Source organism: Papio anubis, chromosome 2 (assembly GCF_008728515.1).
Source record: "Papio anubis isolate 15944 chromosome 2, Panubis1.0, whole genome shotgun sequence".
Classification (NCBI taxonomy): Eukaryota; Metazoa; Chordata; class Mammalia; order Primates; family Cercopithecidae; genus Papio; species Papio anubis.
In genome coordinates this window covers 184,456,011-184,475,688 of record NC_044977.1, presented here as the reverse complement: position 1 = coordinate 184,475,688, position 19,678 = coordinate 184,456,011, and the positions used below count along the sequence as shown (strand labels likewise).

The window sequence follows — 19,678 nt, the reverse complement described above, 5'->3', positions numbered from 1 at the left end:
GGAAAGAAAATAGGAGGACTGGACTATATCACAGAGTGTGAAACACCTGTGTGCAATATTGACAAAACAAACATTAATGTCATTCAAGAAGCAACTGGAAACATCACGGAGAGGGGTAAGATATTAATAATTTTTTTAATGGTGGGACAGGGACAGAAAACAAAGGGAGTTAAATCTCCTTTCACTGCCTCTTCTCTCTCAGCTCCTATTCTTCAGTTTGTTTGTTTGTTTGTTTGTTTGTTTGTTTAAGCTATTATTTCTTGAGTTTGAATAAGCTGCTAGCATTCGTTGGTAAAAATATGGAACCTTTTCAATCAGAGTATGGTACCATTTATACTGCCCTGAGGCTTCGTGTGTGAGTGTATACACACACATACACACGAGAGCTGGAGCTCACATAGACCTTCAAACTCTACGTGACGTAAACTAAATGCATTGTTATTAAAACCCCTGAAACTAGGCTTCACTCAAATTTGTCTGGGAGATTTAACCAATGCAAATCTCACAGAACATTCTAGACAACTTTATCCTTCAGCAGCCTAAGGGAAGAAAAACAGCCGGAGGAGGTAAACAATTCCATGCACTTTATTAGGTTCACTTTGTATAAGTGTCTGATTGGACTACTGCTTGGCAGCATTTGCGGACATTTGTCCAACGGCAAGAGGGAGGGACGACTGTCTGGTAGCTAAAACCCTACAAGAGAATGAGCTGGAGGTGGAAGATAATGCAGTAGAAAGGCATTGAGCTGTGACTAAAGAGGCCAGATTTCTAGTGTGAGCTCTAACCCCATTTCACTATGTAATCATAGCCATATAACCCATAAAAAGTCTTTTTCCTAAAAGGGGAGGTTGGTCTAGACTATTTCCAGGGGCTCCTTTACTTTTAGTAGCCTATGACAACCACGCTGTGAATTCACAAACTACCTTTTTCTGACACAACTTTGTACTACAAATCACCTACACAACATTGAATTTTCCTACTCCAAGTAACCAACTCTGAAATCCCAGCACTTACCCTCACCTCCAGGTTGTTTGTATGGATTGTACTTAGGTTTTGGAGCAACTACTGGTGCAAACTTTTTGGGTGGCTGTTGTGTAGACACTGAAATGCTGGGGTTCCCAAAGGAATGGGTGGTCTCCATCCGTGCAGGCACATGGCCGAGGGGCTCACCAGTGCTTTTGGGTGGCAGCCAAGATGGGTGAGACATTGTTGGAATCTGCAATGAAAAAGAAACGAACACTGTTTTTATAGAAGCATGAAAATGAAGACAGTACTCCTCATTTCATTGCTACTTCATCTTAATCTATACTAAATGAATCTTGATAAAGTTCTCTGGAACGAAGGATGAAAGAAAATGGAAGAAGGAAAAATGAAGAGGCAGAGGAATCATGAGTAGAAAGAGGAGGAGGAAGAGGAGGGAGGACAGGAAGAGGAGGAAGGAGAGGAAAAGGAGAAAGAGAGAAAGAGACTGAGGAGGAGCAGGAAGAGAACACTCCCTCAAACTTGAATATCTCCCTTCCAATAGTCAACTATTTTAGTGCCTAGCACTGTTGGGAAATAGATGTGAATAAGAAATGGTTCCTAACTTGAAGGAGTTTTTATGGTAGGAGAATGGAAAAGAGCTTGAATTTTATTAATAATCTATTAAATTAATTATCTCTCCAATTAAATGGTTATGTCTAAATGACGTGCTAAGTTACCTAAGTGAGGTTAAGAACAAGTGTTGCTGAGATGCAGAAAAACATAGGCTCACTTCTTGGTAGGGGCAGAATTAATAAGATTTTATTGATGAGGTGATACACAGACTGGGTTTGAGTGCTAAGCAGGGTTGAGCCTGAAAAATGTTAGCAAAATATATAGGCAGAAAAGTACACGGCATTTACGTTTAGTGTGCTTGGAGGGGGAATAACAGAAAGTAGCAAGCAAAAGAACTAAAAGGAGGGTTGAAACCAAAGCACAGACAGCTTAGCAGCCACTGTTGAGTTTAAATTCATTCTTCAGTTATTAAGGAACCACTGAAAGTTTATTTTGGAAACAAGGGTTTAACAGATACCTCGCAGGACACTTTTAAATGACCCATTGGCAGGAGCAGCTCTGGTCCCCACCAAGGGGCACGTGGAAAAGGGGAAGAGGGGCATATTGGTTGTCACAATGTCTGGGACAATTATTGGAATTTAGGGCCAGAGGATAGAATATTCAACACATGTAACGCAAAGGTCAACCCTGCACAACAAAGAAATGCCCATCAACATGTATGCTGAGCTGATACCATGTTGGACCTTCATGAAAAGCTCACTTCAACTAGGAGGGAACAATCAGATCAGCCCAGACGCTGCTCCGATCAGATTGCACACACCGTTTGAAGAAAGGAAATGTCTCCTCTGTCAGGGTAAGCCAAACACCTCTCCAGTCAGCCTGCCTGCTGGGGAAGAGACTCAGAGGCTGCCGCCGAGGAGGGCTCTCCAAGCCTGATTGCAAGAGCTCTCCAGCATAGGGACGCCCGGAAGGCACCCTGTACCCACCCCCAGCCCAAAAGCCACCTACTAATTTATTAATTGAACCGAATTAATTAAGAGGGCTACATGATTACCTCCAGATGTCTGTAAAGACAAAGAGCATCAGAACACAGAAATCAAAGGCCTCAGTACATGGCACAGTAATAGAGAGACAGGGTGGAGGGGAGAGCTGGGAAAGAGTGCTGCCTGGACATTAACATCAGTCCACACCACCAACAAGTGGCATGACTTTGAACAGCATCTCCTCTAGAGCCTCAGATAGTTTCACTCTCTCAGAGGACTCAGCCAAGCACAATGGCTCACACCTCTAATCCCAGAACTTTGGAGGCCAAGGCACTTGAGGCCTGGAGGTTGAGAATAGCCTGGGCAATAGAATGAGACTCAGTCTCTACAAAAAATTAAAAAATTAGCGGGATATAATGGTGCACACCTGCTGTTCCAGCTACTCAAGAGGCTGAGGTTGGAGGATCACTTGAGCCTGGGAGACTGAGGCTGTGGTAAGCTGTGATTGCACCACTGCACTCCAGCTTGGTCAACAGAGGGAGACCTTCTCTCAAAAAACAAACAAACAAACATATAAACCTCTGTCTTCCTTAACTCTCAGAATTTTTATGGCAACCAATGAGATGATATTAAAGTACTTTTTATAGTATAAAGTGCTATGCAAAGTGAGAAAAAAAGATGCCTCTATTCTTATAGAAAGTCAATGGCAATTTTATGACTATCTTGCTTGGAAGAACAGCTTGACGTGCAGTTTTCTTAAAAGACAAGGATAACATGAATCAATGACAAAGACTCTAAACTGGGAATCAAGACACATGCTATTGAAGCCAGTGATGGTACTGGCTGTTCACTCTGGTTACAGGGCCTTTCTTTTCTTTTTTATCCCCTGTACCTTTTACATATTCGTATATACACACACATACATACATGTATATATATACACACACAAAGACACATATATACTTGCTAAACTGGGAGTTCCTTAAAAGGGTAAGGACCATATTTTACACATTTATAAACTACCATTAAGGCCTAGCACAAAACCAATATAGAAAAACAACCAATGAATGTCTGTTTTACTCATGGTTTTTAAATTTAGCTACACATTTGGAATAACTTGAGATGATTTTTTTTCTAAATACCAAAACCAAACCCATCTCACACGGCTGAGAAATGCCAATTTTGGTTTTGCTTTTGCTTTTAATTGAGGCTTGGTCTTCTACTAAATTGGGATAAAAGTGATAAAAGTGACTGGTTTGCTTTCAGTATGACTAAAGTGAATATAAGTGTGAAATAAAAGGGATCAAGTAAAGGTTTGAAACTTTTAATGCATTAAGCACATTTGTAGTATAAATGTTAATTATAATTTTTAAAATGGCTTAATACTGTCCTCGAAAGGTCTCTATAAATCTAACGTCATTTTACAATAAAAGGTTTAAAACTGGCTAATATAGGAGGCAGTAGTTTCTTAAGCAAAGATTCACATTTTTCACAGCAATCCCAAGTTACTGACTGACTGTATCATCTTGGCTTTTCAGATATAGCACAGATATAAAGAAATAGGCAATTTCTGGGAGAGTATAAATAAAATTTAAGCATCAATATGCAAATCATTGGCTCCACAGTCATTTCAGTTGTCCCCCAGTATCATAAATTACCCGCACGCTGCCCTCCATGAAGAAGCACCTGCAGCTACTCCTCCTGAGAGGCCATCTTCTGACCAATCATTTGTTTGCAGATGACCTTTTTAGTATCTTCTCTCAGCATTCTTCTGCATGTCAGCAGTGACCCAGTGACACCATTCCCAGGATTTATAATAAGTTTTCATGATTCTGAACCCTTGCTCATGCTGTGTTCAACATCAACAATGCCGTTTACCTCTCTTCACTTTCTACCAAGCCCTATATTTTTATATTGTCCCAGCTCAAATGTCTCTAACTCTGTGAACATTTCCCTAACTCCTCCAAAGAAGAGACACTTAATTCCTTTTTCTGGGCTCTTTACTACTTTCTGCATACTTATAACAGTCCACAAGGAAGCCATTTATTTACCTGCCTACATGTCCCAACAAGTTGGAAACTCCAAGTAGTCTCACTATACTGGCACAATGCCTAGGCAAGAAGCCCTTACATAACTATCTTACACAGAAATGGGTCAATGAATGAACATTACCCTTTCTTAGTTACTCATATCTTTCTAGAATTGCTATAGCATTCACTGATACAATCATCTCTTTTTACTTTCCTTAATTTGGTGATGTAATGAAGCATGCTGATAGATGTTCAGATATTGAACTATCTTTGCATTTGTGGAATAAAATCCTATCTAGTCACAGCTGCAGTGCCCTCTTTAGCAATCACTGATGCATTAACCTCTTTTTCCCTGCCTTAATTTGATGATGTAATGAAATATGTTGATAAAGCCTAGATATTGAACCATCTTTGCATGCCTAGAATAAATCCTTTGTTACGGTTGTGTTTTGATATATTAATGAATTAACTAGGCTATTTTATTTATAATTTGTGTACATATAATCATAATAAAGAGCATTTTATAGCATTTTTTCTGCCTGTTTTACTTATCATGATTAGGTTTTGATAGGGGAGTTTTCTCCAACCTCCTCTACTGTCTAGGTTATTTAATAACTTCATTGGAATTATCTGGTTTTTTTAAAGGTTATCCAAATTCAGCATAAAGTCATCTAAATATATCTTCCTTTAACAGACATTAATCATATTATCAGTAACTTCTATGATAGTAGTAGTAGTTTTCTATTTATTCTGAGGTCATTTTGCAGTACTTTTCTGATAGAAATTCACTCTTTTTTTCCTAGGTTTGATCTCTCCTCTCTCTTAACCAAGCTACTTCTTGTCTAAAAATGACTTCCAATGTACTATGCATCAATTTAGATCATAAGCATTCCTTTCTACTAGTCCTTGAAGGTAAATCTTGCACTATATCCTATAGTTCAAGTTATATATCCTTATAGTACAATTCTACAGCATCTACATACTGTTGTCACATATTCATCACATGGTACCCTGCCCATCTGCTTGCCTTTTTCCCAAACTAAACTCTCAAATCCTTGAGAGTGGAAATATTTACCATTTTATAATCCCAGGGCCTACACATGATAGGTACTCAATAAAAATGTCTGTTAATTTAATGAATGAATGAATTTATTTGCCTGGCACTGGCGCTATAGATGAATCAGATTCCTGTTCTTTACTCAAAGAGCTCAAAGCCTATTTGAGGAAGAAATATTTATAAATGTGAAAAGAGAAAGACAGTAACACAGAAAGCACAGAAAAATCTTGGGGGATGTCAGAAAAGCTAGCAGAAGCTTGGCAGAGGTAGCCCTTAACCAGGACTTTGAATGATGAGTAAATAAAAGAAAACTGGAGTAACAAGGGCAAAGATTAGAAATAATACTGTGAGCCTGGGTATGAAGCAAGGCATTTCTGTAGGACAGGGATCAGACCAGTGGTACCAAAATGAGGGATTCAGGGAGAATAGTTAGGGGAAAGTTCTAAAAGATAACGTGAGTCCTGCCTTTTAAAGGTCTTATATAAAGATAAGATAAAGATAAGAAGCTAGAGCTTTTATCCTTGAATAGGAAGATAACGAGAGTGAAAATTCCAGGTACTAAAAATTAAATCATGTAGGATGGATCCAAGGAAAGTGATAAATCCAATAGTATGGACATAGAGTCCCTGTGGCCCCAGTTCTAGTCTCAGCTATACTAGTGTGACCTTTACTCATTTGCAAAATGAATACCTGTAAAGTCCCAATCGGCTCTAATATCCTAGAGTGCTTTCTTTCTCTAAAATCTTAATTACAGCTCTTCATTTTGATAAATGGGTTTGATGAAACTTCACAAGTTTAATGAACAGATGAACTAGCACATATTACTGGGGCTTCTTGGCTTCTCATAGAGACCCATGAAAACCCAAAGATAAGCAGTGGTGAGAGCTGGTGTTGCTGGACCAAGATTCACACTGCTCTTACTTCCCCTCGTTCTAGATAGGTTTCACTCGAAGCTCATAATCATCATGAAAGCAAGAAGTGAAAGGGAAGATTTCCAGAGAGGCTCTGAGAATACACAACCACCATCAGCAGACAGGAAAGCAAGAGCAATGGCCCTCCTCTAAGCAAGATGCCTACTGCTAAAGAGAACTGGGGAGCTGCTGCTTCCTCAGCGTTGCTCTTTCAGAAATTGTCAAATGCAAACAATTAAGAAGAACGTAAGAGGTTTCACTTATCAACTTCTCTGCTGCTCTTCTGTCTTTTCCCCCAGCCATCCTAAGAAGACTAGAGACTGACAATAAATAACAAGTGTTTATTGAAGATTTATTATATGTCAAACAATTTTTCAATGGCCACACAGTCATCCCAACTGCCATATGAGGTAGCATTATCATTACCCACATCTAGCAAATCAAGAAAGTAAGACTGCAAGAGGTTGAATAACTTGCTCAAGGATATACAGCTAACGAACAGCAACGCTGAAGCTGGGACACAGATCTTTGACTCCAAATCTCTCCAGTCTTCACTCTGTATTACCTCCTTATTTGGAGAAGAAAGGAAGACACCACAGATAAAAGGAAATCAGCACTTAACAGTTGTTTTTGCTCTTATTATTTCCATTCCAGCTCTTGAATTCTACTTGCCATAATGTTTTCTCTATTCTGTACCCTCAAATCTAATCATAATAAGCCACAGGACCACAAAGTAATGAGGCCAATAGTCAACAGACAAAAAAAAAAAAAAAAAAAAAAATCAAGGCACAACAGAATACAAATAACTACAAAAGGCTATGTGATGACCAGAAACCACCCCATACAGGTAGGAAAACTTAGGGCAATAGGCCAACTGACAGTTAATACTAACAAAGCTCTCTCAGGATACCATGTGAATGCCAAGTCACTGTCATCCACAAAAACAGAAAGAAGTAGTGTTTGGTCACATTTTCCTTTTTTTCCTCCAAATCAGTGTGCCACTCTTCTAAAAAGATTTATATAGATTACCAAAACTGAAAAACAAACAACCGTTACATCGTATTATCTAACATCCATTGCAATAAGCTTAGAGTAGTGTTTATCAAAACAGTCTGCACACTAACCTCATACGGGGATCTTTATGTATATACTCTGATCCAAGCATTGAGAACAATTTACTTAGAGCATTTCTCTTAATCTTTAAATGACATTGTATTAGTCCCTACATCTTCCTGGCAACTAATTCAAGGCCTAGCACTTGGTCGGTGTGCACTAAATAAATGAATGGTATTAGAAAAGAGACATACATTAACACCACAGAACTGAGGGACTATTTGACTTAAACATCAGAAGTAGCTGATGGCAGACTAACGTTTAGCATTCGTGTCCCTTAGCAACATTTTCTTCATTTAAACAAGCCGTTACAATTTAAATAACACTCTCCTATAACTTTGAAGGTTTTTTTTTAAACGTTCTCTTTATACAAAAGTCAGTACCTTCCTGGAATTTCAAAACCGTTTTCCTAATCATCCATTAAACTGGTACAACGTGGTTCCCCCTCTGGGCTATACGGTTCTCCATTATTGTCCACATCTCAGTATTCAGTGGGAAGATGCCTGATCTTCAGAATTCAGACCCAGCTTTTAGTCTTAGCTTTGCCATGAGCCCATTGTGTAACTTCCGTTATCTCTGAAATCTTGTGTCCTTCTCGAAAAATGTGGTGATGGAATTAGATGGTACAAATGACAACTCTGCTCACAAGCTTTTATGAGTCTGTGAAAGATCTTGACTTAACAAGTAGCCAACGCCAAGTAAAACGAGATTCTATATCATCCGTAACTCCCTTTGTTTTGATATCATCTGTAATTCTCCTCTTTGCTCGTCAGTGAGGAAGCACAGTCCTCTTTTTCTCTTTTTCTGTCACCTGTTTCCCTGACTCTTCTATCCTCCCCATTGAAGGACGGATTCTTGGGTTGATCTCAGAGATTAACAAGGTATCAATCAAGATGTATTATGCACAAGTAAATAAGTATTTAGGCAAACCTTTTCCAAACGGTGTAAGTCCCTACCAGTGTAATTGAGAAGCAGATATGCTGTGGCATGTGGTGGAAGCGTGGGAAGACAGCACTGAAGAAGAACGCAGGCTGAAAATTACACACAATTGTTAGTTGAACAGCAAATGTATTCACTCTTCCTCTGAAGCATCAGGTCAGATAGAGCCGGAAGGGCAAAGCAGGATCTACCATGGTTGAAAATGTCAATGTATTCACTCAACTTCTTCTTATAGACAGCTTTGGCCCAGCACTGGCTAGGTGCCCCACTCTCTGCATGGACAGCTGGCATTGCTCAGAAGAGGTAACGAGAGAACAACGCTACAGAAATGCCAAACCTTTATATAGGCTATCTGAGAGACATTTGGAAAAACTGGAAAAGGCACTAGACTTAGATGCAGAGGACTTGGACGTAGTTTCTATCTAGCTCAGTCACTATCTGGGTCTATGACTTTAGTTCTTAACCTCTTTGAACCTCAGTGACCCTTCCTATCTGTACACTAAAGATTAGATATCCACTACCATTCCCTCTAACTCTCATGTTTCCATGATTCCCCCACAAGTCCACAATTTCAAGGAGCTAAGGTTTCTTACAAAACTATGTTTTAACTCCTGTGAGACCAGGGAGTATAGAGTGAGGGAAGGTAGGGTTGGGATCGACACATTAAATGTCCATCTGCCTTGCACAGAGTACCAGAAAAAATAAATTAACACTAATGATGCACTCCTTATTCTTGGCAATGCTGCAGGTGACAAGAAAAACTCAGCGGCATTTCAGGATCCAAACGAACCACGAAGCAGCAAGGGAGAGAAGCGTCAGGTCTAGACAAGAAAACATTGTCTCAGATAAAGAAGTTAGACAGGGCCGGGCCTAGTGGCTCAGACCTGTAATCTCAGCACTTTGGGAGGCCAAGGCAGGCAGATCATTTGAGGTCAGGAGTTCAAGATCCGCATGGTCAACATGTTGAAACCCCATCTCAACTACAAGTACAAAAATTAGCCGGGTAGAGAGGGGCATGCCTGTAGTCCCAGCTACTTGGGAGGCTGAGACAGAAGAATCACTTGAACCCGGGAGGCAGAGGTTGCAGTGAGCCAAGACTGTGCCACTGCACTCTAGCCTGGGAGACAGGGTGAGACTCCATCTCAAAAAAAAAAAGAAAAAGTGAGACAGAACACTGACATTCCTCCACACTGCACTTTCACTTCAGATTCAGAATGGCACTCGAAAAGGAAACAATCAACCCTGACAGGGAAACAATAGCACTGAAAGATCAGGACTCTCAGGAGAGAAGGTTAAGGATGGAACAAATACTGACTAAGTGGCCTTTTGTTTGCCACAGTTTCTATCAGTCAAGGGAAAAAACAGACACGGTTGACAATAGTCAGGACAGACTACTTAAAAGCTAAAAGGTCACAGAGAGTCCCAGCTAGGAGAAATCTTAGGAACTAATTTACCTCTTCTAATTTGGGTATTCAAATACCGAGATTTGGAGAAGCTAAAGAGACTTATCCAATGTAATAGAGCAGCTAGAACATACTGGAGGCTGGGTTTAAACCCAGACGTTCTACCTCCAAAGAGCATCTGCAGGGGGAAAGTTTGATTAAACAAGCTTGTAATTCTATTGATTGCTAGATTATAACTAGATGGGGTAGGTAAAAGGCAATGGAATAGAGCACAGAAGTAAACAATTTCTCTGCCAAGAAAGTTCACAACCGTGACACTGAAAATTAGCACAGAAGAAAAATGGCCCCAACCTTGCATTCCAGGTCACATTTGATAAGAATGGTTCCACGTGGCAAAGTAACCAAGAAAATGTGAATTTTCTCTGGACCTCAGTTCCTGCAGATCTAAAATAATAAGCAATCAATGATGATCTTCAAAATCTCCTCCCACAACTTCTTATGACCCATAATGTTATCGCTAGTCTGTGGACTGTGCTGTGCTGGCAAAAAATGGGCTCTTTGGCAGGTTTCTTCTTAGTCCTTGCTTCTAACAGACTGCTTTTCTGTCCAAGGCCAAGAGAAAACAGGCAACCATAGCCTGCACCTCTTTGAGTTCAGTAAATCTACTTCTAAAAACGGAAATCTGGATTTGTAAAGGTGAGATGCTAAGTGCCTAATTCATAAAGATTTTGCCCCTCACCCAGGAGGAAAAAGTGATGACAGGAAAAATCACCAATATGATCTCTAAGGAGACCTAGCAATCTCTTTAACAGTTATCTAGCATCTTCTATTTCTAAACCTACCAATAACTGTGTAAGTCTGCAAGTTAACTGCTGCTCACTTAGCTATGTTGCCCTGACAGCTTGTTCAAACTTGTAATAAAACATGTAAACACTCCATTTTAGATATCCATTTACAAGTCTGTCATGCCCATCACTGAGGCCATGAAATTTTGCTACCACTTCAGGATATTCTAATTATCTTAATTTTTTAATGATTTTATTTGTATTTTTCTGTTATTGAGTATTTATTTTGATATGTCAATAAAATGAGGAAGATTTTTAAAAGCAATTTTAGTTATAACTTAAAAAAGTAGAAATTCTTAATTTTTTTGTTCAATGAATATGAGTCTACTATTGATGAATGCTAAGACATATTTACATCTGACAACATTGCTTGTGGCTGTGAAGCAATGTTTATTCAGGCCACATAATCTGCTAAGAGTAATCATAGCAACAAGATGGGGAGTTACCAATTATACTTCAGCCTTTTGAACATCATATTGTTCACAAAACTGTCAACTGTGTTGTTTGTATCCTATATTAGAACTACTATAAATTAGCTTAGAGCTTTTGAATTGAGTTTGGACATTATAATTTATTTATTTTTATTATTACTATCATTATTATTATTTAGAGACAGGGTCTCACTCTGTTGCCCAAGCTGTAGTGCAGTGGCACCATCATGGCTCACTGAAGCCTGCAACTCCTAGACTCAAGTATTTCTCCCACCTCAGCCTCTCTAAAGTAGCCGGGACTGTAGGTATGCCACAACGTCTGGCAAATTTTTTAATTTTTTTGTGAAGACAAGGTCTCACTATGTTGCCCAGGCTAGTCTCGAACTCCTGGGCTCAAGCGGTCCTCTCACCTAAGCCTCTCAAAGTGCTGAGATTAAAATCATCACACCTGGCCTATAATTTAATATTATTGAATTAATATTTTATTGTTATTCTAAATTAAAGTTTCCAGTTTAATCTCTGATTCTCTAATTACATATCATCTTAAATATCTATTAAGAAAAAGCTCAGCTGGGAGCAGTGGCTCACACATATAATCCCAGCACTTTGGGAGGAGACCATGGATTGCTCGAGGCCTGGATTTCGAGATCAGCCTGGGCAACATAACAAGATGTGTCTCTGGGAAAAAAAAATAATAATTTCTTTAAAAAATTAGCTGGGAATGGTGGCTCGCCTCTCTAATCCTAGCTACTCAGGAGGCTGAGGTGGAAGGATCACTTGAGACCAGGGGTTCAAGGTTACAGTGAGCCATGACCATGCCACTGCACTCCAGCCTGGGCAATAGAATGAGACCCTGTCTCTAAACAAGTGTTTAAAAATCAACTTTATTCTAAAGCAAAATATAAGTATTATTGCTCAATTTAAAATTTTAATCCATAAATGACAGAAAAATAAAGTGGTGCCAGAGACATAAATTATCAACCTTCAAGGACCATGAGATACAGTTTTAGAAAACAAAGAAATCCAACCTCATGCATTATATACTCTGAAATATAATTTTTATTTCACTCCAAGAGCCTAGAGAAATTATTTCTCAGTATTTGAAATGGTATGAAAAATAGGCAAGCTTCTCACTAGTTTAAATTATGTAGGAGAGGCTAGTTTTGTAACTTCACATTTAATAGCAAAACAATTGGAAGCATTTTCAACTGGGGACCTTTTTTTCAAGTCATTGTGGAAATTGTTCCACTTTTATTTCCAGATTTTGAAACAGAGACAAAATCTGGTTAAGCATTAACCAATGGCAACAGAGTAAAAATGAACCAGGCTGTTTCAAATCAGTTTCAGAATCACATCAGTGGACCTTATCCCTTTTAAGTTTCTCTTGATGAGAGAACTGTTGTAGTAGCTTCTGTATTTTTATCAATTATTGACCACTGTGTAAAAACATAAAATATACTCAGTTAGCTAATGTTCTAATAAAACACAAATACACACACACACACACACACTTTAGATATTTTTAAGGAAGTAGCAAAGGACCCAATATTCACCAATATAGAAAGTTAACCCAATATTCACCAATATAGAAAGTTAACATCCTTGAAGTGTGCAACTGTTAATGAAGACATTTCATCTAATGTGGAGCTCAAGATGAAGCTTCCCCACCATCTGTGAGTTTACTTGTACATGTCCAATGACAAGGAGCTCATTACCTGATAAGACAGCCCCTTCTGTAGCAGAAAAGTTACCACTGCTAGAAAGTTTTCTGCAGCTGAAGCCTCTATTCCCATAAGTACCACTTACTGGTCCTACCTGTGCCCTCTAGAATCACAAAACCTCTAATACATAGCAGACCTTTATATATTTCAGGTAATTTATTTGTTTCCCACTCAGTTTACATCTTTATGTGTTTCAACTTTAATCAGTCTAGTTCTTCCCCTTTTTAAAAAGTAGCCTTACAACTCTATAACCAAATATTAAATATAAATTTTTAAGGCCCAAACTAGTAGCTTTCAAACTTTTCCTTAGCAAAATAAATGGTTTCTTCATGCCAAATCATAAACAAAATCCCAAGTATAAACAGGCAAATTAATAAAACCATTACAGGAGCATTTAAATCATCATACTTTGGCAGAACATACTTTAATTTGGGTGACGCATAAAATGCATTATTGCCCTAGGATCCCCAGTATGCTATAAGCCAGACTGGAACTCCACTGCTCTAAAATATTACAATACTGTGAGTGAAGAAAAAACAAAATTGGTATCTTCTTTATCTATATTTTCCTAGTGCCTAATAGAGAGGATATCCCATCATCAGAGCCCAGCAAGTGATTATTATATAAAAGAGAAGGTAAACTTAAACACATGAAAATACTAAGACTTAAGCACTGGGTTTGAGTCATTTTAATTCACATTTCAAACACTGTTCTTGAAGGCTCTGTATAAGTAGGATGACCATACATCTCCAATTTATACCTGCTGTTTTGGTGTAATTATTAACTGTGCCCCTTTGCAAAAGTGTCCCAGTTTTGATGATAACTCATATAATCACCTACTTAAAACACTGTGATAATGAGGTTTTGGTCATTTAGTCCAAGTGAATCCTGAATACAGTCAAGTCCTCTCCCAGAAGTTCCATATGGCTAAAGCCCTCCCATACTTTTGAGTTCATTACCGGGGTTGATAAGAAGGCAGAGCAATTAGCAGTGGGAAGTAGAGGAGGCTTTGGGGGCTTCCCTGCTTTAGGAGCATGTGCTCTTAAGAAGGGAAGAAGGTACTAAAATGAATCTTCAGGGTAAAAGCAAGATATAGCAGAAATCTAGCAGAAACTATTATCAATGAACCTATTCACTCAGCTTCTTTTTCCTGAAGCAAAAATGTCACTTTTTCTTTAAAAAAGTAAAAATAAAAATAAATCAGAGTATTTACTTCAATTATATCTTTACCACCTGACCCCACACACATGAGATTATCAGTGATTTTATAATATATACTTAGTTACAACTACTAGAAGGACAATATGTTGCCTGATTCTTAATTTGGAGCAAAAAAATATATATGTGTCTAAAATACATCCAAATGCATTCACTAGGGTACAGTGTAAAGGTGGAAGGGATTACTAACAATTATTTCACGTTTCTAAATAGGGGTTACACAGAGTTGAGGGAAAAGTCAGAAGAATTCAGTGCAGGCTCAACATTTCGGAATATTTCAAGGTGGTTTTTTCATTGCCTATTAATTCCACGTGCAGTTGCCTTGTGTCTGGGTGGGTTTTGTTACTGCAGTGGCCTCCCATCTATTCCAACACCACCTCCTTTTTCAATCAGGGTTGCCTTATAAATGCACCTCAGCATCTGGCCAGGATGGTCCCAGTTGCTCATTCTGCTTGTTTTGGAAATTTCTTTTACCCATTTCGCCTGTTTATTGTCAAGACAATGTAGAATTTTTTCGTTAAAATTCAGGAATAATTGACCTGTGAGTTGAACTAACTGTGATTGCATGAAATGCAGGGAAAACAACTATTTAACAACCTCTATGTTTCCTTTTAAGAATAAGTCTATTTAGTGTATTATAAAGAAATCATTTTACATTAATTCTCATTGCAAAACTTGTATTTGGCTGTTGAGGAGGCAAGTGGGGTCAAAACAGCGCAGCGAGGGAGCAACAGCATGGAAAGTTGGCAAGCTTTTTTAAGACAGAACTCCCCCCAGACATGGTGAGCACTGATACGTTATAATACCGCATGTCTCCGTGTAGTACTTTCCAAGATGTTTGAAACCAAAACAGTTTAGAATGCTCTCCCACCTCAGGGTCTTCCCTCCTTATGGCATTTTTCTGATAAATAGGAATTCCCCTCTTAGGGATTCCCTAAAGTAAAACTGTTGCAGTCCATTCTGTTATATAATTAACTACACTGACAAGTAGAGATGTAATAGAACGTAATTGTTACTCTGACTCCAACTTAATATCTACTACACACAAAGTCTTATGGAAGACATGCTCAAAATATGAAAACCATCACCCTTCATATGGTGGATATGGTGGATCGACCCTCAAACTTCCCATATGGCACAGGCTGTCTTGCAGGTAAGATTTGACTGCAAAAGAAATTCTGCCAAAAATATATGTAATTGGCTTGATAGCTGAAAGGCAAAAGTAAGATGGACGACATGTTTCTGCTGTTTGCCCTGTTTTCTGTTAGAAGAATGGTCGCACAGACACGGGATTTTTGAGCATCCACATTCTCATATTGAGTCTTTGGCCTGGTGGTTGTCAAAAAGAAGCTGTGACAAAAAGAATAAGTAGCTGGACTCTTACGTCTCAGGGTCCAGCTACCACCATTCTGACTATGGCTTTTGATCTCTGTTTCACAAGTTTTGTGATGTATTACTGAACTCAGTAATTCCCATGGTGGCTTCACTATTTTCCTCTTTCTTGATTGTAGAAAATGGAATAATATTGTGTAGTTTTGCGATTCATTTCTGGAGACAGCCTCGATCCTGCTCTGTGCAGTCCTTCTAATTACTTCTATACAACACCCTGTACTAAATACCTTCCACTTAAAATATCTGAAGTGGTTTGTTTCCTCTAGTGAACCCTGACTGAAACTCTCTCAAGATCCTTACAATTTAGTTGCCGATGGCCAATAATGACACTTTATCAACAAAAGACAGGTTCAAATTCATTGTGCAAATAAATCCTGATTGCCTATGCAAAGCACTTGGATCACCTCTAGGAGAAGAGCTGTGCACAGAGAACACCCAGTGCCGTCCCTCTCAGAACTCCCAGTCCAGGGGGAAGAGGCACGCTACAATTCCGGAAGTACTGAGCGATACGGAGGAGGCCAGCAGAAAGCTGAATCTAGTCTAATCTGCGCATGCTAGCCTCAGCCCTATCACTCACCAGCCATGTTTTCTAACTGAGGGGGCTAGATGAATGAAAGTCCCTTTCTCTCCAACATTCCACACCTCCACAGATGAGTCTTTGTACTCATAAGGGAATTCACTTGGATTTAAGTCCTAACAAGACTTCCTAAATTTTCAGTTCCCTAAATCTGAAGGTCAGAACACAAAGGTCACATAACACACATGCCTGATTAAGTTTAAAAGGGAACAGGAATCCGTGACCCCCAAGTATTCTGTGGTAGCCTACAACTAGAAAGCCTCGAGGAGAAAAATCCAAAATCGTGGTTGCAGTGCTTGTTAAGAACGGCAGAGAACAAACGATGTCTTCAGGGTCTCTCTCTTCTTGGAAAATTTCTGCCTCCATGTCTGACAAGAAGGAAGATTCTCTATAGACACTGGCTTCTCTTAAAGTACTCAGACCAATAGGTATAGTAAAAGAAATATTAGGCAAATGCAGTAATGCTTAGATCTCTCAAGAAAAGCCACTAATTTCCTTATGTCTCAGACAAGAAAATCTTTGAAAGTCATAAACGAGAAGGAGTTTTTGTAGACAGAAAGAAAAACAGCAAGAGAGACCTAGTAAAACATCTAAACCCAGTTCTGGCACCCGCTCCAGTAGTGGCTGCAGGCCAGGGCCTTCCCAGCCTCACTGAGCCTTAATTTCCTCACCTGTAAAATGGAGACAACAGTCCTTCCTGGCTTACGCCATGGGTGTTTGTGCTGATCAAGTGAAATACTCAATGTAACAGCATTTTGTAAACAGCAGAATGATATACATATGAAGGAAGATTATTAATAAAGGAATTTCAAAGGAAAGCTATAAATAGTACTTTTAAGCCCAGGCAGCAAAAGAAGATGTAAATATAGCAGTGATTTTACAATTTTGTGATCTAGGGGAAGAAATGGTGATCAGAATTGTGACAAACAATGATGTCCAAAAGAGAAGAGAAACCAGCTCGGCTCTGTCATAATTGTCTCAGTTCCTGTACCACACACAACAATGGAAAGATTGCAGGGAGGGGCAGGAGCAGGCCTGTGACTGTGGCACACCAAAGACATGGAGACACAGCTTCACGAAAATGATGCTTCTACCTCTGTAATAATAACAATCAGAATCTCATACTGTGGGTCCTGTAAGGATTTGAAAGTGGCTTATGCGAGTGACTTCACCACTTTCTCAGTTTTATCTCTTGGAAGGACCACAACTGGACAGAGTGAGGCCAAATTCCAGGTTTGCTCACCTGGATGAACAGAAATACAAAGGCAGATCTCACCCACAGTTAGATTTCAGGACCCAAAGTGGATAGGCAGGTTCAGACAAGATTCAGGCAACAACTCACTCAGATTTCTTTTTTTTTTTTCTTTTTTTTTTGAGACGGAGTCCCACTCTGTTGCCCAGACTACAGTGCAGAAGCACGATCTTGGTTCACTGCAACCTCCTCCTCCCAGGTTCAAGTGATTCTCCTGCCTCAGCCTCCTGAGTAGCCAGGATTATAGGCTCCTGCCACCACACCTAGCTAATTTTAGTATTTTTAGTAGAGATGGGGTTTTGCCATGTTGGCCAGGCTGGTCTTGAACTACTGACTTCAGGTGATCCGCTCACCTTGGCCTCCCAAAGTTCTGGGATTACAGGCGTGATCCACCGCGCCCAGCCTCAGATTTCTAAGAGAACGTGGAGGTCTCTTACTAAGCAGTAGGTCAAGCACAGCCAAAACTGCTCAGAATTGAGTGAGGCAAAGTGTCCTCCATCCTCAATCCAACGCAAAGAGGCCAGGTTAGCAGACAAGAAAGAACTGAGCCAAAAGTCAAGTCCCAGGCCCTTGGGCACAAAGGCAAGGGAGGAGTTCTAGTTCTGAAGCAAAATGGTGACCTATTAGTCTGTACTGGGGTGGAGACATCACAAAGCTCTCCAGGGTATTGGGACATCAGGTGACAGGGAGGTGAAATAAGTGAGATAAATTAACCCTACCTATAATTCACATAAAAACAGACCTCAGTGGCACACAAATATACCAAACACACACATACACACACACACACAGCTTAAATAATAATCAGGGAAATAGACATTAAAACAGGCATGAAATACTTTTTCAAACAGTTTATCAAAAAATTGAAAGATTCATAAAATCCACCGTGGGACAGGATTTGTCAGGAAATTAACCTTCACAATATTATGATTCTTCTTATAAACATACATATTCTCTATTCATTTATTTATGAGACATATTACATATTGTCTATTGATGCTTTTGCACCACAAAGCGTTGAGGACCTGTGACAGAGACCATCTGGCTTACAAAGCCTAGAATATTTACTACTTGGCCCTTTACAGAAAAAGTTTGAGGACCTCAGGTATAAACTTAAAAAGTTACTGTTTTCAGTGAGTACAGATATAACCAATTTCTTCTCTGTCTGAAGACTTTTGCTAGTTTTATTTTTTAACATGACCACTAATTTATATCAGGGTTTACTGTGATCCATACTCATGATGTAAGTTTTTCATTAATGCTGACCAATTATCCCAATGCTATGAGAATAATCCTTCCTTTTTGGAACATATCAAGGTGGTTCTTTTATTGCCTATTAATTCCACGTGCAGCTGCCTTGTGTCTGGGTGGGTTCTGTTACTGCTGTGACCTCCCATCTATTCCAACACCACCTCCTCCTTCAATCAGAGTTGCCTTATAAATGCACCTCAGCATCTGGCCAGGATGGTCCCAGTTGCTCATTACGCTTACTTTGCAAATTTCTTTTACCTATTTTGCCTGTTTATTGTCAAGACAATTTAGAATCTTTTGGTGAAAATTCAAGAATAATGGACTTGAGAGTTGTACTAACTCTGATTGCATGAAATGTAGGGAAAACAACTACTTAATAACCTCTATGTTTCCATTTAGAAATAAGGCATGTCTCAATTTAGTCAAACCGTCCTGCATGTGACTCAAAAACACCCTAGAACCTTTGATAAGACATGCACAATTCTCACTAAAATGTTTCCTCTTTGATTTGCTGTGAATGGGATCCTAAAGATTGGAAAGTACTCATCTTCAAATGCAATTTAAAAAAAAAAAAAAAAAAACTGCAAATGAGGCCTGCGGAAACATATCTAAATTTACAAATAACCAGAGAAATGCTAATACCAAAAAAACAACATATTTAAGACTAGCGTGATAGCAGAGATACTGACTCACTCACACATTGCTACTAAAGCTAAAAAGAAAGAATCCCTTTCATAAGACAAGCTAAAAAGAAAGCTAAAAAGAAAGAATCCCTTTCATAAGACAAGGCATCAATAGATATAAATAAAAATATTAACCTCTGGGCCAGGCAGGGTGGCTCGCACCTGTAATCCCAGTACTTTGGGAGGATGAGGCAGGTGAATTACAAGGTCAGGAGTTCGAGACCAGCCTGACCAACATAATGAAACCCCGTCTCTACTAAAAATACAAAAATTAGCCAGGTATGGTGGCATGCACCTATAATCTCAGCTACGCAGGAGGCTGGGGCAGGAGAATCG

General features: G+C 39.2%; 1 protein-coding gene across 22 annotated transcripts in view; it reads right to left on the bottom strand.

The window, feature by feature from the left end:
- The window catches only part of LPP (LIM domain containing preferred translocation partner in lipoma), a 735,767-nt gene that overhangs the window by 486,925 nt on the left and 229,164 nt on the right, over positions 1-19,678 (bottom strand). For all 22 annotated transcript variants that reach the window (XM_021933886.2, XM_031662904.1, XM_031662912.1 and 19 more), the window contains one exon: positions 1,015-1,216. In XM_021933886.2, coding sequence (XP_021789578.2) covers positions 1,015-1,207 — 193 coding nt within the window. In that variant the 5' untranslated portion in view covers positions 1,208-1,216. The remainder of the gene's footprint in view (positions 1-1,014; positions 1,217-19,678) is intronic.